Source organism: Sciurus carolinensis, chromosome 7 (assembly GCF_902686445.1).
Source record: "Sciurus carolinensis chromosome 7, mSciCar1.2, whole genome shotgun sequence".
Taxonomy (NCBI): Eukaryota; Metazoa; Chordata; class Mammalia; order Rodentia; family Sciuridae; genus Sciurus; species Sciurus carolinensis.
Window position 1 is genome coordinate 90,896,713 of NC_062219.1, and position 24,828 is coordinate 90,921,540.

General features: G+C 33.7%; 1 protein-coding gene and 1 long non-coding RNA gene across 4 annotated transcripts in view; one reads left to right on the forward strand and one right to left on the reverse strand.

Moving 5' to 3' along the window:
- Window positions 1–24,828, reverse strand: part of Adgrb3 (adhesion G protein-coupled receptor B3) — a 680,206-nt gene that overhangs the window by 121,257 nt on the left and 534,121 nt on the right. For all 3 annotated transcript variants that reach the window (XM_047557982.1, XM_047557981.1, XM_047557980.1), the window contains 3 exons: window positions 20,534–20,660; window positions 18,835–18,938; window positions 14,717–14,819 (listed from right to left, as the gene is read on the reverse strand). In XM_047557982.1, the coding sequence (XP_047413938.1) occupies window positions 14,717–14,819; window positions 18,835–18,938; window positions 20,534–20,660 (334 nt within the window). The remainder of the gene's footprint in view (window positions 1–14,716; window positions 14,820–18,834; window positions 18,939–20,533; window positions 20,661–24,828) is intronic.
- On the forward strand, window positions 13,445–23,591 carry LOC124988493 (uncharacterized). The gene is made up of 3 exons (XR_007109436.1): window positions 13,445–13,707; window positions 20,545–20,609; window positions 20,801–23,591. It is a non-coding gene; the product is annotated as an uncharacterized LOC124988493 (long non-coding RNA).

Here is a 24,828-nt window from a genome sequence, read left to right on the forward strand (position 1 = left end):
ACTCCAAATCACAGAAACAGCCTCACAGGGAAAAGTGAGAAGCTCTCTAAGGGTAAAACCATAATTTATAACACAACAGGATCCTTCCTAGTATTTGAAAAAATAAATTAATAAATAAATGGCACATTTATGCTATTAAGCTGTTCATTAAAAGGACTAGGTTTTATTAATAACACATAGATAAATGTCTTATTTTACTCTTTGAATAACAACATTCATTACCTTTGCATTAATAGGAAAATGAGCATCTCATTTCAGACATATTTGGATGTTGAGCAGTTTAAAAGTGGCCAGATACAGAATACTGCCCATACTTGTTTTTAATCTAGCCAGTGAAATCTATGCATTATGATTCTAGACTGAATCTTCACTACTGGACTTTAAAACTTGTTCCCATTCATTGAGTTAAAGAGTGCTTGTTCAGCATAAGTTCTAGTCCTTATTCTTTTTAAATTTTTCTGAGTTTGAGCACTGTCTTGCTCCCATGCAAGAATTGTGTCACCAACCTCTGACTGCCTAGAGGGGAACATAGCTGCTAATTCTTAACTCTACAAATACTCCTTCTGTGTCTAGTCATCAGGAGCATGTCTAAATGCCTAAATAGAAAAGTGGCTCATGAGCACTTGATCTTAGAAATGTGCTTTTCCTCAGTTGGTAATGATCAAGCTTGAGAAATTTTTATGAAAACAAAAAATCAATCTAATTGTGCCATATTTTTTATATATTTTTATGTTTGGGGAAGAAAATGTTCTGCTTTTAGAAGAGATCATATTTAAGAGATAATCATGTGTAATGTCCAAAAAAATCAAAGGATTGAAGGACAAGATCAAGGAAACAATCTCTTGGAGCAGAAAACTTTCCCTAGAGGAGGATTCCTTGTGTCCCTTCAATGATTTTTCATTTTAATAGTGAGCACACTAATTGATCACAACATGTTAATGATTTTATTTCATGAAGTTCAACCCATTGACACTAGATGAATAGTAATAGCTATTGAAAACAGATATCAGTTCTCTAAAGTTACCTGAAGATGCAACATAATGCCAAGAAGTGGCAACAGGCTTTTTTGTAGAAATTGACAAGTTTGGGCTGTTGATGTAACTCAGTGTCAGAGTGTTCCTAGCATGTGGACCAAGCCCTGGGTTTAATTCCCAATCCTGGGAAGAAAAACAATCTAGAAATTGACAAATTTGTTCTAAACTTCGTTTACACAAAGGACCTAGATTAGGCAAATCTGCACGAAAAACCTAGATTAGACAATATAATCTTGAACAAGAGTAATGAAGTTTAAGGACTAAAATTCTGACTTTCAGACTTAACTACAAAGCTATAGTAAGTCTAAAGACCATGGGATTAGCATAAGGGTAGACATACAGATAAATAAAAGAAAATAGAAATACCAAAAAAAGATCTACTTATGGGTCATTTGATTTTTTAAAGGAACCAAAGCAATACAGTGAGAAGGGAAAATCTTTTCAACATATAGTACCAAAATTATTGAATACCCATGTGGAATAAAATGAACCCTAACCTATTGCGTCCCCCTGCCCGCAGAGAAACACGAAACCGGATCAGGGCAAGTTCTTTATTTTCTGCAGTCTGCTTCTTCTGGCTGGCCAGCAGCGGCGGGCCGCTCTTGCAAGCGCCTTACATTACATACAACAACCAATCAGCTTATAGATCACGAGGGGAAAGCATGGACAGTAATGGAGCACAATAGTGTGGATATAGCAATCATGCAGTGTCCACGAGGACCCATGGCCAATCACATTAACTTCCTCAAAATACGCCACTTGTTGGCAGAGAGTATTAGTCTGCTGGAGGTACCTGGTTTTGTTCTCAGCACTTCCTTGGCACCTTGCCAGGCGCCATCTTGGCCACGCCGAAGGGCTGGGGGTCTGCAGTACCCCGACACTAACCCCTATTCCATATCACATTAAAAATTAATTTTATATGAATTATAGATCTATATGAAGGAAGACTATAAGGGAAGGTTTGTAGAAGACTATATACATGAATATTTTTATGACCTGGAGGAGCAGAAAAGATCATAAAAGATCTAGAGAGAAATAACAACAAAGTATAAAAGAAAAATATAATATACCAGTCTTCATAAAATTTAAAACTTCTCAGCAAAAGATGACATTAATAAAATACAAAAATAAACCACAGAGAAATACTCCTTCCTTCCCTTTCTCTTCCTCTCTTTCACACACACACACACACACACACACACACACAAAACTTGTGTTCAAACAATCCAAGTAAAAAGGGAGTAAAGACTTGAAAAGACACTTCACAATAGATTATGTAAAATGGCCAATAAGTGTTTAAAAAGGTGCTAAACCTTACCAGTTATTACTAGTTATTAAGGAACTGTGAATTAAAATGTTGGCAAGGACATGAAACACTGGGACTGTTATACATTGTTGGTAAGGGAACAAAATGGTATGAGCACCATAGAAAAACTATTCAGCAGTTTGTTTCTTTGTTTCAAGTTTAAAAAATACTCTAAACTACCTTTAAACCCAGGAACTCTACTTTTCCCAAGAGAAAAGAAAATGCATGTACTTACTTAGATTTTTATAAGAATTCCAAACAGCCTTATGCATAAAAACAAATTGCCTGAAAATAGTCTGTCAATCAGAGAATGGATGAACAAATTGTGATAGAGTCGTATAAAGGAATAATATTCAGCAATATAAAAGAATTAACTACTAATATACCCAGTGATATTGATACCACTCAAAAATAATATGTATAGCTTAAAAAGTCAGAACAAGGGAGCCCACATTGCATGATTCCATTTATATAAAATTCTGGAAAGGGCAAAACTAATGAATGATGACAAACCATAACAATGACTGCCTGTGGAGGAGGGGATTGACTGGAAGGAAGTTAACAAGAACTTTCTAGGGTGAAGATAATATTCTTCATCTTGATTGAGGTCTTGGTTATATAGGTAAGTAGTGGTCAAGACTCATCAATATATTTCTCTACATGAAAATTTGCCTCAAATAAAAGGGTACAAACTTTCAGTTGTAAGATGAGTAAATTCTAGAGAGTTAATATACAGTATATTAACTCTAATAATAACCTTTGTATATTTTAAATTTATTTTATCTACAGGACATAGGTAAATTAAATAGGCTAGCCTAAGAATGGAAGATTAGCTGTGGCAGAGGGACAAGGATGTGAGAATGCTGGAAGATGGAGGGATAGGCTGTATGCTAGGCAGAGCACACACAGTGGATGGGACACCTTTGAAGGTGTTTTTTTTTTTTTTTTTTTTTTTTTTGATAACTGCACCAGAATAGCAGGCACAAAGCAGGAACAGGATCACCTGGCTGATGGTTTCTGGCTTTCCCTATAGTACTTGTAGTACACAGCCAGCTTAACAAGGAGGGTTTCAGGCAGACAAGTGTCATGATCTGATTTACAATTTTAAAAGATCACCAGAGTGTTTGTGGAGAATGTTTAAGAAACTTGACAAATGGCACATGGCCAATGAGTAAACAGCTTTCAACCCTTCCCTTAGAGTAAGTGAAGGTTCCGTTATGTTTGGAATCATGAGTCTCTCTGTAGTAGTATCAGTTGCACAGGAGAGTAGCACAAAGTACACCTTCCAGTCCTAATTAAGCCTTCATATTACCATGACTTTGATGCATCATGATGTCCTCGTGAAAGACCAACTAGATGACTCCTAAATTCCTGCCTGACTCATGAGAACTGTGAGGAATGTAAATATTCATTGTTTTTGTAAAGCCACAAAGCTTTAAGGTAATTTGTTAAGTAGCAACAGACAACTTGTGTAGATTATCTTTTTCATCATAATAGAGACAGCTCTTCCTTTTCTTTCTTGGATCCACTTTTCAGCTTTATTCCAGAGGTTAGGAAAATATATAACAGAACATTTTTAACAGAGATATAGACAGACGTTTATCCATATGAAAAAGAAGAACAGAAAACCAGAACTAATTTGTATTTTGTAAAACAATAAACATCATTCTTATCCATTAGGAAAAATCACTTCAAAATACAAATAGAGTTTAGTTGGCAACTGGCATATGAAAGAGATACAAATCAGATTCATTCAAAACACTCTGTAGTCCTGTGTATATATGTTGATGTATTATCTACCAGGCACATCTATAGAGATACATAAAAACAATGTACATTGTAGTTTAACAGAACACTCATACATGCCCTTATTATGAATATTAATAAAATAAAATTCCATTTATATGTCTACTCTTAAAGCTAATCATATCTTCTTTACATTATGGTTGAAACTTTAAGCTTTGAGTCAATTCACTAGCAGCCCAGAATAACCATAAATATTATAATTTACTAATTTTGAATTTCATATATCTAAAATTTCATGATTAAAACCTAGACTCAACTCAACTGTAGGCTTACTTCTTTCTTTAAAGCATAAGACTTAAAATTAACTGACGAGCCATCACAAAAGAAATGAAAAACAGACTTTAATCTTCAATTATTCTTACTTTTTTTCCCTAATTATAGGCATTACTGTTTGGTCTTAAGTTCTAAGGTTTGCTATAGCAGGCTTAGGATCTAATATACATAATAATATCTAACTTTTACGTTAGAGGGAGGTTTAGATAAAAAGAGGACTGCCTCTGGGTGAATTTAGTGGGGAATTAGCTGGATGTTGCCCTCCCTATTTTCTATTTCAGATGTTACTTCTCTGCCAAAAATTGTCAAATGAAAGATTTTCTCTAATAAAGGTTTAACATTTATTGCTATCCTCTAAGATGTTTTCTTCTACAAAGAGAGTCAGCTTTGTTGTTTCATGTATTGGGCATTTGCTAGCTACTTTTAGCTTCTTCAGTTTATAAAATGCCCTGTTTGCTTGTGAGTGATTTGATTCATGCTTTATTTCATGTTTTTATACACTGGCAACCAACAGTCACCTCAAGTGAAGAAATTCTGTGTTTAGTTCTTGCTCCAAAGAAGGAATTCAAAACAATTTGTACTCCTTTTTATCCCTACAGAATCCTTTTCATACACTGCCAAAGGTCCCCTGTTCCAGTTCTTCAGGCTACACAGGCTAAATCTTGAGTAGACATTTTAGAATTGAAAGTTATTTTTACATAAAAGCATCAGCCTAAAAATAGACTGGCCTCAACTTTACATTGTAATTCTACTGTTTGTAGATATTGATACTTCTAGAAAACTCAAAATTGCCCAGAGTTGACAAATGACCGTCAAATCCAGTCATGCATTTCTTTTTTGTCTATGGTTACTCTAGTGCTCCAACTGCATCTGGGTAGAATCAACAGAGACTGTATGACCTTCAAAGCCTAGAAAGTTATATGACCTTTTACTCCCCAAACTTGTAAATCTCCCAAATAGATTTTGAAGTATCTTGAAAAGAGTCCTCTCCCATACTCTCCACGTGGTTTTGTTTCAATCTCCTACTGAGACAAAGTTTGCCTTCGCCATAAGATCTTCAGAGATAACCTAAATTCTACCCTCATCTCCCCAAGTTCACCATAGAGAGGCCTAGTCTCATAGTTATATAAAGGACCAATAACAGCTCCATTGCCTCCTATCTCAAGGACCTTTCATTTTTTGTGTATGTGAGAATATTTGGTATTAAAATTCACTTTCTGAGGTTTTATTTATCACTTTGGAATTTTATACTGTATTAAGAATTACCACAAACATTATCAGCTGTACTTCAACATGGTTTCCTTGTTGACATTAGTTAAACTTCTGATCAGGTCATATTATCTACTAGGAAGGGAAAGATGAAAAATCATACATTTGATGTGTATAATTTATGTAGTGGTTTGATTCCAAGGGGGAAAGAGAAATAATCTTTACCCTTTCTGTGAGACTCCTGGTATGCCACTGAAATTCTCAAATGCTCTTTCAGATATCCTGCATCAAGATGAAGTCTGATTTAACTCATCCATCTTTCATCAAAGTAGGGTCTTAAAAGTATTCAGTAAGTCTTCAGTGTTTTCCTCAATTCCCTTATCTCATCATAAAATAACAACAGAATAACAACCAAAAATGACCTGGGTTGCAATTATTCCAAATGAGGCTCCCAATGCCAAGCAGTTGTACTTCTGTTATTTTATCCTTCATTTAAAAGATAGAGACAAACTTCATTCATTTGGGCCACGTTTATTTCCTACCATGTATAAAACAAATACTGGTAATAGCGGTTTTAAAGTCTAGAAATAGAAAAACATCACTCTTGAGAATCACAGTGGACAAGGTTGATCAGTAAATGAACAGTATAAAAGAGTGTGATCGGTACTAAAAGTGGAAATATATACTGTGTGCTACAGAAGCAGAAAGGAATGTCAATGGAGTTCACAGAGAAAATTTGCATGAGTCAACATGTGCAGTAGGACAGAAGAAAGGCAATTCCTGTAAATGTAGGATGCCCCGGAAAGCAGAGACAGGGTCCCCAGCAGGGGGTTAAAAAGGAAGACTGAAATCCAGCTTTCATTGCCAAGCCAGAGATCCTACTGGAGGTATATCAGCCTAGAGAGGAGGTTATTTTTGTACCTCCATCTACTCAGGAGTATCTTAGTGTCCGTTTCATTTCCCATAAAGTCAACTTATATCACATCCCATAGGCAGCCCTGAATGTGGGTGATGTTCAGAATATGGAGTTAATCTCAGAAGCCCTATAGACCCACTGTGGAGTTTTAAGTAGAGTGATGATAAAATCAGATATTTGTCTTTTTCTTTAAATTTACAATCTTTCTCACAGCAATATGCAGGATGGGCTAATGCAAACAAAGGTTAAAGGGGCAGACCTAAGTGGAAAGAATGTTATGTTAATCCAACTGAGAAAAGTCCTGAAGGCCAGACTTAAAGCAGGAGTGAGTGAGAGGGATGGAGAATAGGAATTGGCCAAGTCAGGGAGTTTCTTCACATTGCTTGAAGGATACTTTGGGACAACTCCTTGAACACTGACTGGCATAAGACATTGAGAGGAGGCCTGGCATTCTTCAAAGCATTTGCCTATTCCCTGAGCAAGTCTTGTGTTTGCTTCTCCCCTGTTGGATGAGTGCTTACTTTGAGGGAGTTTTGCCTGACTTTGAAGTTGAAGTTAAGAATACCAGTGTGGTAGCACATGCCTATAATCCCAGCAGTTTGAGAGGCTGATTCTAAGCCAGCCTCAGCAACTTAGCAAGGCCCAAAGCAACTCAGTGAGACCCTGTCTCTAAATAAAATACAAAAAGGGGGGGGGGGAATGTGTCTGTGTGGTTAAGTGTTCCTGAGTTTGATCCCTGGTACCAAAAAAAAAAAAAAAAAAAAAAAAAAAAAAAAAAACCACTCACTGAATGTTTACACTGGTCCCACTCATGACATCTCATTTCAATGTTAAAATTTCAGTAACTCCTCCTGTCAAATAATTGCACTTTCATCTCCTTTGCCATTTTTCATATTGATCTTTTCTCCTATTTAAAGCTGACTCTAATAATGTGATCACTGGTTCCTACCACACAAAACTGGAAATGTACAATCAAGAAGAGATAAGAAGGTTATAGAGGAACAGAGAGGCTCTGAAATCCCACTGCCTTTCGCTTTGTTAACTCCATACCAATAGGACAAAATAATTCTCCACTGTTAGTAGCTTAGAGAAATTGAGAAATTAACCAACCACCCTGTACATTCTGTTCCTTAGTTTGATAAAAACTTTCAGAAGAAACTAGCAGAGTTTGTAAGATATCCCAAAATGGACTCAAATGAATTGTACACAAACTATGGCATTTGAATTATTTTGCAAACATCACAGTCACTCATGAAATTAGATTTTAATATATCTAAATAAGAGACTTTAACTTCAGCCAATAGGATCACACATTTGAGAGCTAATAAACACACTTGGGACATTATTGGCAGGATATGCCTTATAGAAGAAGAATTATAACTAAGCACATTTCTTTTTAATGTTAAGAACATTATTTCATAGAACTTATCAAGTAAAATGATTCACATTTGTTAGGCTACAGGGTCAATTGAAATCCAGAAACCAGATCACTATTACAGCATGGCATCAATCACTTAGAGCTTGAAATGGGACCCAGGGATATAGTGTTATGGCCATATTACCCGAGATTTTGTCTACAGTGGGAGAGTTGTTTCTTGTAAAACTAACTATAAGCTTCCAATTCCATAGGCTCAGATTATGAATTTGAAGAACTTCATTTACTTGTTTCTTCAGTTATGTGCTTATCGTACCTAGATTACATGCTGGCAATTAAATAAAAAATGAGTATAACCTTGTCCTGACCTAAGAAGTGGATGGCATGTTTAGAAACAGGTAATATAAGAGAGTAGGTATGCACTGGAAATCATGGATCCAAGAACAGAAACACATAAGCAGGGAAAACAGAGGAGGGTTTCCTTGAGGTTGAAAGAACTGAGTAGAGAGTCAGAGAATGCACACAAGGCAGAGGAAGGAATTTGAGAGATCAGATGGTGTTGTGGTGGAGGAAAAATGCTCTAGAATGAAGTGTGCCATGGAACAGGAAGTCATCTATTGATCTTGAGGAACTGAAAGCAGTTTGGTGTTGCAGGTATAATAAAAGTCAGTAAAATAGAATGGCAATGAAGAGATCCATACTGTCAGATTTAATATCAACTTTTCTTCAAATTTTATGAACTATAGAACTCTTTCTCAAGTAAAATTTATTTCTGAGTTCTCATATATTATTACAAAGATAAGCAGTGAATAAAAATCATCCTATATTAAAATTTACCCCACTGTTTGCATGTAAGCATAGTTTAAAAAACACCTCGGTAGGAGATGACACAACAGTAAATGTTATATAGGGGAATGGAGTGGTCCCATTTGAAATTTGATTCTATCCCTTGGCTTCCAGGGTGGAGAGTGGGTTCGATGATACTGGAAGCAGTAATTTTCAAGGTGATCAATACCTGAGAGAAACAAGAAGCTGGGCTTCAGAAATATTTGAGGGTTCAACTGGCACAGGTAAATTATTTATTAGATACTGATTGTGAGGGAGAAAGAAATAGCAAGGATAAATCAAATTTCTAAAGTCTATAATTAGTTTAGGGACAGAGAAGTCGTTCAACATTTACAAAATGTGTTGGGGTGGGGTGAAGACAAAAATGGTGAATATAAAATTGTATAAAAAGAAATCCAAAGCTTGGAAAAAAAGAACACAATCAGATGTACCTCTGAGAGTCATGATCATCATCGCCATAATCACAGCTCCTATATAAGGAATGCTTACAGGTACTAGGTTCTGGGTTACACGCTTCCTGGGTACTGTCCTGTGTAACTCTGACAAGAAGTTGAGGTCTTGACATATATATCATGATGCAGATCATATGACTAGAAGAAGTGGCAGATTTAGGATACTTAGATTGTCTTAAGATGCTCTTAACCACCCCCAAACTGATTTCTCCCAAGGAAGCATGTAGAACACTGAATCTCAAGGGCAGGGCACATTCTTTAGAGGATATGCAGGGGCAGAATTGGACATATTCAATATTCCTTCTCAGAATATAAAAACAGGTAGGCAGTCAGAGGGCAAGTATATCAGTAAATGTGTAAAAAAGTCTGATCTATGGCAAAATAAACTCAAGGGAGAATTAGATGAAATACAGTGCTTATTTTAGTTAAAAGTATTTAAATTCAAGATTTTATTTTTAAAAGACATGATTCTGATAGAACAAAAACCACTTCCATTAGAATAGTCATAGTCTTCTAATTTGGTCACCTTTACTCATTATCTCTTCAAATTACTAAGAAAACAGCACCTTTATAAAGAGTAAGTAAGTACAAAATGAAGTAACACAACTTTGTTGAATATGTGACTTTTAAAAAGTACTACACAGAGAATTTCTGTATCTTCTGCAAGGCTGAATTAGAAGATATAGCTCATTATATAATTCAATACAACCAGCATAAAGAACTATGAGGTAAAGTTCACAATTTTGTTAAGGAAACGTCTGCTTATCCCAAATAATTTGAAAAATTCTCTTCATCTGTCAATGAGAACTTTTGTTTGACTCCTAGACTCTTGAAATATGGTGTCTATTTCATCCTTGTACACTTTTGACTATTTTCAAAATATTATTTTTCATGCTTGTTAGAATATCTATAATTCATATTATAATTCTTTGCTGTTTTCAACATGATATAATATATATATATATATATTTATATATATGTATGCCAACATGATACCATGTATATATATATATATGCCAGTTTTTAGCCTTTAATTGAAAGAGTGGTTGAGGAATGCACAAACCATTGCTAACTGACATTATTTTTGGAAATCTCATACTTCATAGGAGACAGGGACAATGTGATCTAGGTGTATGTATCCACAATCAGCACTTCACTCATTATCAAACTAAATGTAAAAGATATGTCTTTATTGATAAATCTGGTTAATCTATTATGATGGTTGTATTATTGGATTCCCTTCAGTGAAAACACAGGCATTCAGGGTATATGGATTGGCTAATACTGTTAAACAGTCTTATTCTTGAATGAACTATAGGTAGATTTCATTTAGGTTTATATCCTGGACCTTTTAGAGGTAGGATACACTGGTTTAGCCCTGATCATTCTGTGTTCAGGCATTAGATTAGGAGGATTTCTGATTGAAGATTGCTTACCAAAGGTCACAGAATCCTATTTCTGGAGTGTTGCTAGGCCAACCTCTAGTTAAAGTTATACACAGGTCAAAGTATCTAAAGGACAAAAACCTAGGCTTTCATTGAGTTTATATAACAAAGTTGTTCCTCATTTGCTAATGAATATTTATCTAATAAATATCTAAATGTATGATAAATCTTTAACTTAGATTTGCTTTCATCATAACCTGGTATTGAGATTGTGGGAGAAAAGTTCACTCTCAGCACTTAGAACTACTTGCTTATTCACCACTATCTAACCAAATACACACACACTAAAAAAATAAAAACAGAAACAAACAAACAAAAAAAAAAAAACACGAAAATTTTGCCAAATTTGGCTTCCACCAGTTAAAGTGAGTGCTATGAAATCATCAAAATCATTAATATGACAAGTCACCACAAAGTCTTAGGAAAGAAGCAGAAATATCTTTTTGTTACCAACAAAACTATTTCGTGAATATGTTTCTGAAATGATCCTTGCTTTCTGCAAAACACTAGTAACAAATGCTCAAAGCACATAGACTAAAAAACATGTGCATACTTAAAGGTGTAGAGAAAATTCTTCACAAATGAATGATACATGAACATTATGGTTGAAATTTTAAATGAATAAAGAGATCAAAGGGCAAAATCACTTTTTGAGAAGGTTGAAAATATAATAAAGTGAGTTAAACTTGTAAAATTAAGTTTTACAAGTGCATTTTAAGAAGAGATATATGAAATTGCATTTGATTCCTTACTTTGATGCCAGAAATTGAATCTACATTTTAAAGATCTAAATATGTTCACATTTTAAATATGGATTATTTTGCCTTGTTTCTATCTTAATTCAAATTAAAAAAAAAAAAAGCAGAGATACTTGGTAGTACCATAATCAGGTCAGTTAAATTCCAACAAGTGATTCAACAAAATACTCTAGTATGACACCTCAAAATTATTCTGAACACTGGCATCAAATATCAGTTCTCCTACAAACTGGACATGACAACTCTCAGAGGCAGTACCAAATAATTTGGTTATCAAAAATCTCTCTCAGATGTTTCCATTTTCCAAGTAGGGAATACTATTGAATCAATCAAAACTTATTAGGGAAGTCACAGATAGGAATCAGATCAACTACAAAACACCCACAATAATGAAAGACTCCAACATACAACCTAAATAAAATACTGTAGCCATTAATTGTTTTTATTTTAAAAATAATTTTTATCATTTATATAGATCATAAATTTATATAGATGATATTCCTTTTTCTCGTCTTCTTTTTGGCAGGTGGGGGATTATTAATCCCAAGTACAGTTAAACAAATAAAGCCTTTCACAAACCAAAATATCACATATAAAATCAATAGGACCAATTTAATTCAATTCCAAATATATACCTAATAAAATACATAATTGTGCCCACTGTAACACTTGCTATAATTGAGAGTGACTTAGAATAAACTTTCAACTTTTTATTTCTATTTTTGTCTCTTGTTCACTCTAATGTAAATTGTCCTAAGCTTGCAAGAACATCTATGCAGAACTGATAATGCAAAATTAATATAGGATAAAAGAAAACCATACAATACCACCATTACTAGCCACTCCTCCCTACAAACATCAATAACTAACAGCAGTCAAAGCTACATGAAATCCGTTCGGAAGTTAGTTACCTGGAAAGAAACCAAGCCAAACCAAACTGTTTTTTTTTTTTTTAAATGAGCACATATTAGCCATTTCTCACAATCAGAAATGTAAACTAAAACTAGTCTTATTTTACCTTTGATGTTCACAATATTTGAAGATATAAAAAAAGTTTTTATGAAAAAAGTAGGAGATTTTAAAATTTGCAAAGGCCAAATTGAGCAGGCAGCATGTAATTTTTTGAGACAATTTTGGTTCTGAATATTGCCACATTTGGATGGACACAATATCGTAGTCACTGACTACATGTAGCCACTAAGCAACTGTAATGCAGCTGGTCAAAATGAGAAGCATTGTGAGTATAAAATATGGACCAGATTCTGAAGACTTAAACAAGAAGGTAAAATATCACATTGATAATTTTATTTTAATTATATATTAAAATAGAAATATTATAGTTTTATTTAGTTGAATATGTTAAAAAGAATTTTGCCTGTTTTTAATTTCTTACATATAGTTTCTAAAACATAACCCTTTTAACTACATATATGGTACATATTTGTGTCTTGCATTGTATTTCTATTGGATAGCAGAGATGTAGACCATATGATATGTGTTTTAGACCATTATAATGTGTAGTAAACCTTGGAGAAAATTCTACTTCACTACTTGCCTCAGAACTTGTAAAACTTAGCTACATAGTACAGAAGAGTTTTAAAACCATATTTCCCACTGAAGATCTTGCACTTTTCCATTGTCTAGAGGCATAACTGAAAGATGTTTTGAAAGTAAAAAAGTGATAGGAAGGGAGGATTTTGTAAACTTCAAGTATGGGCTCAAGCTGATGTTAGCTTGATTTTTTTCCTGGTTCATGAATCTTGTACATAATTCCTGCTTCAGATGGAAATTCTTTTTTTTTTTTTTTCTGGGTGGAAGTTCAAGGACAGTCAGTCAAAGAAAAAAGATTGGTAATAACCAAGGCAAATGAGCATTTGTAAGGATCTAAAGCACAGTCCAAATAAAGGACCAAAAAGGAAAAGGTGGCATGAATAATTCATAATTCATTAGAATTTAGGTCTCATCGCCTCTCCTTTTCCTGTACTTTCTCTCCCTCTGTTCCTTCTCATTTGCTTTCTCCTTCTTAGTTGAGACTCCTGTTTACCCTCATTTTTCATATGCTGGTTATTTTGTAGTTTCTTTCTCCTCTCCCATTTACAATTGTCATCTCCCTCACCTTTGGTTCCTTTTTTCTCCATTATCCTTTTTCCCATCTATTTCTATTTCTTCTTAAATTTGTATTAAGTGTTAATAACATTGACTTGAAATATATTTTAATAGACCTTATACTCTTTCACCTCTTTTTTTTTTTTAGAAGACAAGACACAGGAAGAAAATGATATGGGAGGTGAGCACCAAATATATAAGAGTACTTTTATTTCTAGGGGGGCTCTTTACTGAGTTGTGTTTTTTTTTGTTGTTGTTGTGTTTTTGTTTGTTTGTTTGGTATTGTCCTTAAGCTTTAGTGGCCTCCTCCTTGGCCCATTCCCTAATGTGTGGCACTTAGAAATGTAGGTTAGCAAATTAAAGACTATCTATTATTCATGATCTTGATAATATGTACTATGACTAATATGTCAGAAAATGTACTAAAACGTGCATTTGATTATTTTAAAGTGCCAGACTATGGGGGGAAAGTTCAATTATTGGTTTTAGTGTTTGAAAATAGAAAAGATGAGAAAAGAACAAATCTAAAATCATGACAATTAAGTTTTCAAAGTGGTGTTTAACAGAATCCCTTCAAAGCTAGGATAAGTTAATTTGAGATTGCTATTATGGGTTTCTTGGAATGTATTTCACAGTAGTTCAGTAAAGACAGTCTTTTCTGGAAAAGACATGGCCGTTCAACTCATATAAATTGGTCAATTTACATAAATAAGATGTATGCTTTGCATTCTGCTAAAAAAGTAACTACATGGTTTAATAACTGCAATGTTGGTTAAGTATCAAAATAATTTCTGGTTAGTAAAAAGTATAAAACCTAGACCTAGACTGACCTCTTCCTAACACTCTCTTTGATTATTAACTATGAATATTTTCAAAGGCAAATTTTTAAAGCAATGTTTCAATGTTATGTCATTTATAGCTGCCTTTTAGTAATCCAGATGTTAAAAAATTAGACCCAAACACAGGCACTGTATCTGGTTATGACTGGATCTGATTACAATTGGGATAATAAATCAAAATCTTTGCTTTTGATGACTCAAGGCTTTAAATTAATAGAGCTTTGATATTATGTTTAACAAACATATTTTTACTATCACATAGTCTCCAGAATAAGCACTTAAATTATCCATAACCAACTATACACCAAAACATAAACACACAAAGAGAATCAGAGTAATTACCAGTCTTACCTTATTATGAGTTTGAGTCTGCCCAACCAGTATAAGGATGTTGGATGAGATGATAGACAGGCAGAAGTTAATTAGAATTATGGACCTCTCAGAGCGTATATACCTAGCCAGAGAGAAGAAGAATGTCCAGTTTTAATATTCAACAGATGAAGAATTCTCTATTGTGCAATTGGTGGAATTTGTCTAAAAAAAAAGAAGCACTAAAACACAGTCTTCACACAAGTAAAAACAAGAAAAAGTTTTTTATAAGTATTTTTCTTAGAGACCCAGTTTTATAATCTATGGCATATTCAAGAGTCCTTTAGATTTATTTTCTTCTTTAGACATTAGTGTGGACAATATGGCATTTTTGAAAGAGTCTAACTTGCATATCTGTGATCATGATAAATTCTTTACTAGAAATAAAAAATTTCCTTGAAAATTCATCAATTAGAGTTATTACATTTATATATATGGATATGTGTACATATAATATGTTTGGTATACCATGTACTTCAACCAATAGAACTCTAGAACCAAAAGGAAAACCCCACACAGATGCTCAATTATCCATCCTGTTAGCTACAAGGATATTGTTACTTTCATGAAAACTTTCATCCACTCAAGCATTTTAAGCATTCAGATTGTTAGTTATGTTCCTTCTGAATAACTGTTCCAAACAAAAGAAAAAGAAAAGAAATCTTTATCTCTATAAGTGACTTCAGTTAGCTGGGCATGGTGGTGCATGCCTGTAATTCCAGCTATTTAGGAGGCTGAGGCAATAGGATTGCAAATTTCAGGCCAGTCTTAGCAACTTAGCCAGACCCTAACCAACTTGCTGGGACCCTGTCTCGAAATAAAAAAAAAATAAATAAAAATAATAATAAAGCCCAAAAGGGCTGGGGGTGTAGCCCAGTACAAAAAATAAAAATCACAAACAATAATTCACCATTAGGCCAAAACATTATTTGGTATCTGCCATTGTTTTTACCCTTATGAAGAGACATTTATAAATAATATGTTACATGATTTTTAAGTACATCAAGAATGTAGACCATAGCAAAATCTGCTCAGAATCAAATGTTCTGCCAGCTGTTTACCCTGAAAGGGTAAAATAACTAAAAGACAACCTTGTACTTGCTGTGTGTTTCAGCTTGTTCAATTTGTATTAGAACAGGGAATCACATTCCACAGCAGGCAATGTTAGGAGGGGGTGCCAAAGATGTGGAGGTAGGTAACTTTGCAAGACAAAATGTACCAAAGTTCATTCTTCACCCCAACCCCTTCCTTCTTTGAAAATAATTTAGGCAGAAAGATGCCCCACATCCCATCATATAGTTTTAGAAATGAAGTTAAAAGAAAAATGGGAGTAGTAACACCAAAATACAAAAGGGAGATTTTATAATAGAAAAGAAATTCATCTATTTCACAAAAACAAAAACAAAATGAAACAAACAATCCAAACAGGACTAACCTAGGTCAATTCTCAACACAAAATGGCTTCAAGAGATGGGGAACCTTTTCCCTTTGTCATGAACCTACATATGTAATACGCCACACACTGGGATGCTAAAGATCATCAGCTATTAAGTTGTCCTCCTTTTTGTGGTTGAAGTAAATAATAAAAAAAAGTTTAAGGACTTCATAATATTAAACCTTTATATGATGTTAGTTGTTTCTAAGACAGTAAAACACAGTTTTAGAAGTTTCAGTGATATTTTTGCTTTGCAAATATAGTAAGAGTAGACCCAGAACTGACCAAGAGTCTTAAGATGTTTCCATTTTCATCAATATTGAGCAATGTTGCTGCTTTGAAAATTGCTTTGAAATGTCTCTACTTTTCAACACTTTTCTCTACCATTTGATGTTTTAAACTAAATTTATAAATGCTTCTTGTCAATATTCCAATTAAAAGAACACGTTCAATTGTTCTTTGATGTAACAATATAATTATACAGAATGTATCAATAGGTGGACAGAGCACACTTTTATTAAAATTTTTTTTTCAGTTCTGGTGATAAAATGTGCTATAAGCAAGTGCCCTACCACTGAGCTACAAATTCAGCCTTATATTAAAAATTTGAGGAACATTTCTGATAAACTACAAGGAATACTAACAAATTTCAAAATAACATATTACATATAAAAATTTGCTTGTAAAAATAATATGCTTGTACATTTTAAAAATCATTAGAACACAGAAAATGCTAAACATTTTTTATTATAAAATAAGGCAAAGGAATCTTTACATCCTTATGCCTTCTAATAATGTTATATGGTAAATATGGTGTTTATAAAATGTTTGGATTCATCATACTACAAGATTCATTTAGTAGTTCATGAGCCTTGACACTTTCAAACAGTGACTATTACTTCATTTCTTCTATAGGTGGATAGTCAGTTGATAATCCCTTATATCTTAGGAATACAGATTTGTTTTATTTCTTGGAACTTTCCTTCTATAATTCTCAATTTCACATTAAATTTTGATAGATCCTAGGAGGTGTTTAGGTAATTCCTAGAAAACTATTATAGGAAGTGATTTTCATGGATTTTATGACTTGAAGAAAACTTCTTTAGGGACTAATGAATACTGTGTTTATGTGATTAAATATTACATATAATTTATCTGACTCTGTTTATACTAGAGTTAATCATATGTGTTGAAGGGTGAAGAGAAGGTGGAATTGGTGCCTGAACCCTAAGTACTGAGAATTGGAATTTAACTCTAAATTACTTCAAGGAGCATGAATTATGATGCTAGCATGACAACCTAGTATTCTGGGTCTTAAATGCTACCTAATTTTAAAAAGAAAATGTCATTCACACAATTATAGGAGAGAAATCTTCCCAGCCTTTGTCCATTTGTATATTTCAGGGCAAGATGCCTGACTGAGTTCCAAACCCAGGATTGCCTTGCCTACCAATGCCACACCTAGAAAATAGTTTTTCTTCTATTTCTTGGAAATGGCCATACTTTATCAGATTGTCCCACTTCATCTGCAGTTTTATTACTATATAACTTTCTCACAAAGATGTAGAACTTCTGTTATTGCTAACAGGCCAAAATATGTACATATTTTATTTTTGTATGAAGTGTGAAAATTCTTAATAATTTTGATAATTAAATATCTTTGACTATTACTTTTTATTCTCAAAAGAGTAAAAATTATAATGGAAAACAATTGTTTTTGAAGGATGATAATTCTAGTGACTTCCCTTTTAAATTGTAATTGATTTTTATTTTCTAACTGATTATTAAAAATTTACATAAAAGATAAATACTTGGAGCTATTTGAAGAAGGAACATAAACTTTTACAATTTTAATATTGAAAATATTCAGAAAACAATAAGTAATTATCTATAATTATAGTTATTTCACTTTAGATCATTTTAAATAATATACATAGATGAAAGAAAGATGTTTAACATTTGGAATTATAAAATCCATTAGTAAGTTCAACCATGTGGTTAGATACTTATTCTCAGTATGTGAATAGATATAGTCAATCTCACAGGTCTAATTCTTGCTAATAGAAAAAACTCATGTTAGAAAAATTAGAGAAATACCAAATTTCCATGTAATATCCAATAGATTCAATTTCAAATATCATATAAGAGAAAATTTCAAACACTTCTCTGTGTTTATGCATTTGTCTGACTTCTCATAATCTATTTGTCAAAACTGATTTATACCAACCCACAACCAAAAAATCTTTCCTAGAGTAGTGTGGTATTATGTTAATACTTGAATATTAAAGAAGAGCTTTACTGGACATGCCAAAAACATGTGTTTGAAACTTGAGATCATATTTCTATAAAAATTAATTTGTATCAATTAAACTTTTCAGCTCAATAGCAAATTGGATAAATAGATGCCAGAGACTGAACTTGAGGTATAAGAAAGCCATACTTAAATGTAAGCAACTTGTTGAAGACTACCATCATTTGAATTGGAAAGAAAGTGTGTGTGTAAACATGTGTCATTTATTACAACTTAATCATAGCAATTATAACTGTTATAAATATACTGCTTTTGGTAAATAAAGAAGACAGGAGATATATTATGTTTATCATGCTCTCTGATTTAAGTGAACAACTGAGCATTCCATTTCAAATCTATCAGTTGATTACATACCTCCATAATGCTGCATAGACAACTGCTAGGGTGATCAAGGCCAGGCAAGAAAGGCCACTGCCTACTATCAGGGTAACTGAAGGTGTACCAGAGGATTCCATGATCTATAAATTAAAACAAACACACACACGGGAAAAAAAAAAAAAAAGGAAGAGAAAATTTATAACTGGGTTAAGATAACTTTAAGACTCAGCAAAACTAAACTACCATTGAAAAATGGCCCAAATAGTTCTTGTAGTTACCAGATAATTAGCCATGAATCCACTCAGTTCATGTATTTTAGCCTCTAAAATGACTGATTCTAGCTCCCCCTTCTCTCACACTGTGAAGTAATAAAGTCTTTAGAGTTTTAAATGCTGATTATGGCACATTATAGCTTTCTAAAATACAGACCTGAAAGTACAACTTGGTCAACATTCAGATGTTAAATGTTCTGTAACTGAGATCATTTTTCTTCAGCTAACTACATTTCAGTCATTTCACAATATGATTCTTGGTAAAATTTATCTCTATGCTCCCATTTACAACTCATTATGTTACCCCAAACTGGTACATAGATATTGAAAAATTTTCAAACTTTCTGACTTTTGACAACTTTGTTCTAAGTCAAGTATTCTCACATTATATTTCACTTCCTTAGCCTCTGAGAATTCAGAAGAAAATAAAATATCAAATTTAAGACCTTCAGATGTATTTTGCAATTTTTTTCTACGAACAAAATAGGTGGAGATAATTTCCTCAATGCCAGTATCAGTCCCTAAAATTGTGACCTTGAAAAAATGAACCTATGTCTTTTAAAACAAATACAAAGATTACTAGCATTCACTCATCTGAGAGGTTTCTTTCCTGACACACTAATGTGACAATAACTAATGAAATCTGTTGTTTTTCATAAATTTTATACAGGAAGTTTGAAGAAATACACTTTAAGTGTATTCTTAAACCTTAGGTATGCATATCAAATTATATTAGTATTTTTGTCATCAAAATAAGTAAGAAGGATGATGCTTATTTAGGCCAAATTTAAGCAGAAAGTCACTTTTACCTGAATAACTATTTTTAAGTATTTCAATTCTTGTGATATTTTTTCAAAATATATTTGGTGAGAATAGTATTTTTAAGACAGTTCTACACAGCTTCCTCTTTCAGAAACTATTTTTGCAAAATTCATATACTTTGAAGGAATGATCTTACAGTTCCAGACAGCCATGCTTTCATGAAAACTTCATTTGATTAAAAAAAAAAAAGATATGTATCCAAGGACACCCACAGAAATCTGTACTGAAAATATCCAATGCAGATATGCAATGTGTTTGGCTACAGTGCCTGGGGTCTTCATTCTACTACTAACAGTATCCTCACAAATTCCCCAGAATAGCTTTCCAGTTTTAAAATAAAGGTTATATTGGCAATTATTTTTATTCGAAAGTTTGCAGCATATTAGTAATACCATAGGAGTACATTCATATAACTGTACTGCAGAAATTTCAAGTTAGAAGACATAAAATTGAGTAGAATTTAGTTATAGCACACAAACTAGAATTCATTACACCAAGCTTCTGTAGCTAAGGAGAAGAACCCAATTTTGCCACCCTGCAACCTTTTCCATTTCCCCATTTAAAATGCAGTTCCCTGGAGAAACACTCGCCACAATGTCCCTGCTTTTGCATTAAAGCCGTGTTTTCCCTTTGTTACTTACTATTTCTCTAGGTTGCTGAGCCAAAATGGCGAAGGTAGAGAGACGATCACATAAGCATTTCGTATGGGATGCATCGGTAAGCACAGTTTTACATCCCTGGGTGGACCACGTTCCCAAAGACTCGTTCCTGCAAAGGGGGTGGGGGGAGATCGGGATAAATACGCCTGACAGCCAAATCCGTAAAGAAGAAAATGCAGTTTAATTGAGAGAGTCGTCTACTGTAATTCCCGTACAGGAAAAAAAAAAAATCTACTTGTTGTTGAACAGGACGTAATTTAGATGCATCTCCAGTTATGCAAAGCGAGAGTGGGAAAAAGCAAGCAGGCGGCGGTGCGGCGTGCAGAGAGCTGTCCAGTGCCGGAGGTGCTGAAACCGGGACTAGCTCTGTCCAGCCCTCTGCGAGGAACGGCGGCGGCAGCGGCGGCAGCTAGAGCAGCCGCCAGAGCGTTGGCAGCCACTTCCTATGCTCATCGGATCGTTTCAAACACTCAGGGTGTAAAGAGGCTTTTCATATTTTCATACCAGCTCTGATTCCCAGTCCATAGTTTGGACCGTGAATGCTGGCTTTTAAAATGCGGATTTCTCTGAAAAGCCTGCCTAAAAGGTTACATAGCTTGGGTTGGGTGATAGGATCTTCTTCGCTGCTGGTTAGGGATTTTTTCCTCCCTTTAGAATTAGCTGCTGTGAAAATTTCACCCTGGAAACGGGAAGCAGCAGCAGCGGCATCAGCTGGTTCCGACTTTCATTGCCTTCGCCGGGTTTCCAGGGGAGGGGTGGGTTTCAGATATAAGCTTCCCACTACACACTTCTCTCAGCTCAGAGCTCCTCTGAAGCCCTTGACATTTCCCCCCCTCAACTGCCTCTTTGCCCTGGGGCAGAAGGATTAAGTTAACCCCAAGTCTGCTAAAACATTTAGAAGAACTAAATCCACCCCAAAGTTCAGTAGGAGGGGGAAAGAGGGCCTGGTTCAATTTTCTCTTTGGTGTAGCCATTCAATGTGCTAAAGCATATGGTTTATTTCCCACCCCAGCAGAACAATAAAAATGGTATCAACCTACGTCTTCTTAGCAGGGGGTGGGGGCTGGAAGGGAACCCTTCCACCCCCAGCTTAACTACTCTATAGGAAGAAAGAAAAGGGAAGGAACGGGGAAAAGCTATAGAGCTCAACCAATCAACTTTATTATCATTACACGTGTTCTGTGTTGAATGCACCAATTGTCACCTCCCCTCCCCCAGGCAAGGAAACTCTCCAGCTAGCAAACCTGTATGTATGAGTGTGTTTAAATTTTAAGCCAAGTTACTATCTGTGTTAAAAATGACTATAAAACTTGGATTGAAAAACACATGGCTTGAAGTTAATTTTGAGGTGATACTTTTGATTTGCCTTCTACATCTTTGAATGCCTAAAACTATTGGCTTAAATATGCATGCAGTCTATTTCAGAGACTCAATGAGAGGTTTCTCTGAGACAGTTGGACTTCCAATTTGAGTTACAGAATATAGTTCACACTTATCCATTTTTGGTATATATAAGCAATACCTTTTAATATTCATGATTTGCTATCATTAAAATTTATGACTCAATACACTCTTAATTACAACTCCTTTTAAGAAAGAATACATTTTATTTGGGGAAAGTTAGATGAAAATATACTGAACTTCCCCCAAATACCTCAAAGTATTAGTCAATTTGAAATGTTGTCTCTTTTCTTTTTTTGATACCATACCATCATACCAAATTTTCAAAACAAAATCAGTTATACTTTCAACTGCAATAGTATTAAATTTAAATTCTATCTTATCTTAGCAGCACATCAATTTATTTCATTAGTTGTCTGTCTCTTATCTTCTTGTAACAAACAGTTAAGGCCAAATGAAAAACATACATCTCAGCTGATCAAAGTTTAAAGAAGGAAGATACACTTAAGAGAATTTGACATATTTTAAAACACAACATCTGCATTATTCATTCTGGATGGCAGTTTTACTTTAATGCAGTATCTCTGCTTTCAAGATGGAGTCCAGTACTAATGCTTTTCACATTATGTGGTTATGCCCAATAAACTGATTCAATATCTTAACAAGGAAGAACTTTACTGTAAATAAGACTTCATATGAGACACAGTTATATATTTATATTCATGTAATGAGAGTTCATTACTCAAGATTATATTAACATCACTAGACTTTGGTTGTCAGATATAAAGTCTATATTCAATATAATGTTGCTAGACTCTGAAGATAATGCAAATTTTACATGACATCTTTAGAAAACTGGGTCAATTTGCTTTACTCAGTACAGTGATTGCATTGCTGACCTGGCCCAGCCCCAGGCAGAATAGGGAAGTAAATAACTGTGGTCTCTATGCTTTAGTCCTTCACTGTTCCCTGCACTCCCTGCCTGGATATGAAATATTTCTAATCTCACAGAGGCCCTTTTTATGTGTACCTTCCTGAGGCCACATTACCTGTGTCCTTACCTTTCTTCATAACTATTATCCCTTTAATGACTTTATCTGATTAAATTAATGTATATTAAGGTTTCAGATACCAATTACAGCTTAACATATTTCTCTTAGTTTAAAAGAAGACATATAATTCAAAATAATATGTCTGATAGGACAACATCAGAATTTGAAATGTGTTAGTAGGAGAGAAGATCTTTTGAAGGGTGAGAGGATAGCTACCAAACTCTGTACTAGGTTGCTCTTAAGATTTGGGTAATAAGTGTGATACTGTTCTAATGCTAATATTTATATTGTTTCATAAAATTTCTTGATATTTGAAGATCACATAAAACTTCCAATTTTTAATGACTAGTATACATGTAACTGTTACTGCAAACCCTATATTACACACTGCCTATATTTTCAAACTTTTCATAGTTTATTCCTGTTGTACAAAATTCTTTGAAAGCATGGTGACCATGGCTAATTGATTTCAGGGAGATCTTATGAAGCAAACTGATATATTGTAGAGCTAATGTGAATCAAAGCAACTTCCTTATTCTGCACAGAGCAAGGGTTTTAAATGTGGACTATTGAAGTGGTCATATTATTCTTCCAATGTCATAATTTTGCATGGTATAATAAATAGCATATCTGTGAATTCTTCTTAGTTATTAAGTCTCATTTGTCATCATGAAGGCAAACAGATACAGTGAAGTATGTATGAAAAATAAAGATATAATGAGAGTAAAATACTGATGATATCAGAAACAAACAGAATGATGTTACAAAATTATAAATATATATATACACATATACATATATATAATTACATGGATCCTTTTCATAGTTTCTTTTGTATAAATTACATAAATTTTTCCAATAGTTTTGAAACATAGCTATGCTTGCAGAAATTTTATACAAGTAGTGCAGTGTTTGTTGGCTACACCTACATTCACCAATGTTAGCTGTTAGCTGTCATCTGTACATTTTATCCTTCTTCCTATTATTAGGCTGGCTTAAAGGAGGAAAGAGTCTTCCTGTCCCAAGCATCTAAAAGTATATATCACCAACACAATATTCTATGAAAATATAGGGCATAAAATCTTTACATTACAGTTTATGATTTATTTGAGGCCTTTTCCCAATTTTCTAGGAGTCTAAGTATTTCTTTTTGGATCTGAGTATTTGTTTGAGTTTTTATTTTATGTAGTTTTAAATAATATAGCATTTACTCAAATTCCCTGGTTCTTAAAATAAAAAGGTAAGAAATGAAATTAAAGGGAAAATTATCTGCTTACTCAAAGAAAAGCTGTTCAGTAAAAAACTGATAGCAAAAGTTAGTAACATATTTCAAAACTATTTCAAGAAATCACAATTCTAATCTTCTGAGATATCAACTCAACTAGACATTCTACCACAGCCATTCTTTTATAAAGCTGTCCATTCTGCTTAATAATAAGTATGCAAGTTATTTATTCTCAATAAGTTATATACTTTAGGAAGTTCATTAACTCAATATATTTAGAATTCGTTTTTTCAAAATCAAAATAGCTACAACAGCAATTTTACAAGATTTTATATGCAATTTCTGACTATACTATCTTCACATTATATGTGTACTAAAAGAAATTACCTTCTAATCACAGTAATAATTAATGCTAAGAATTGAGTAAATCTACATTATTTTAAAGCACATATTATATCCCAATAATGATGTATACTTGGGTCTTAGTGAAATACAGAAATGTCAGTAGTACTTGAGAAAATGTTCCAGATTTTGGATAGAAACCGTCTTTGAAATCTACTTTTAAGGACACTGCAAATACTGAGAACATTGGTATCTTA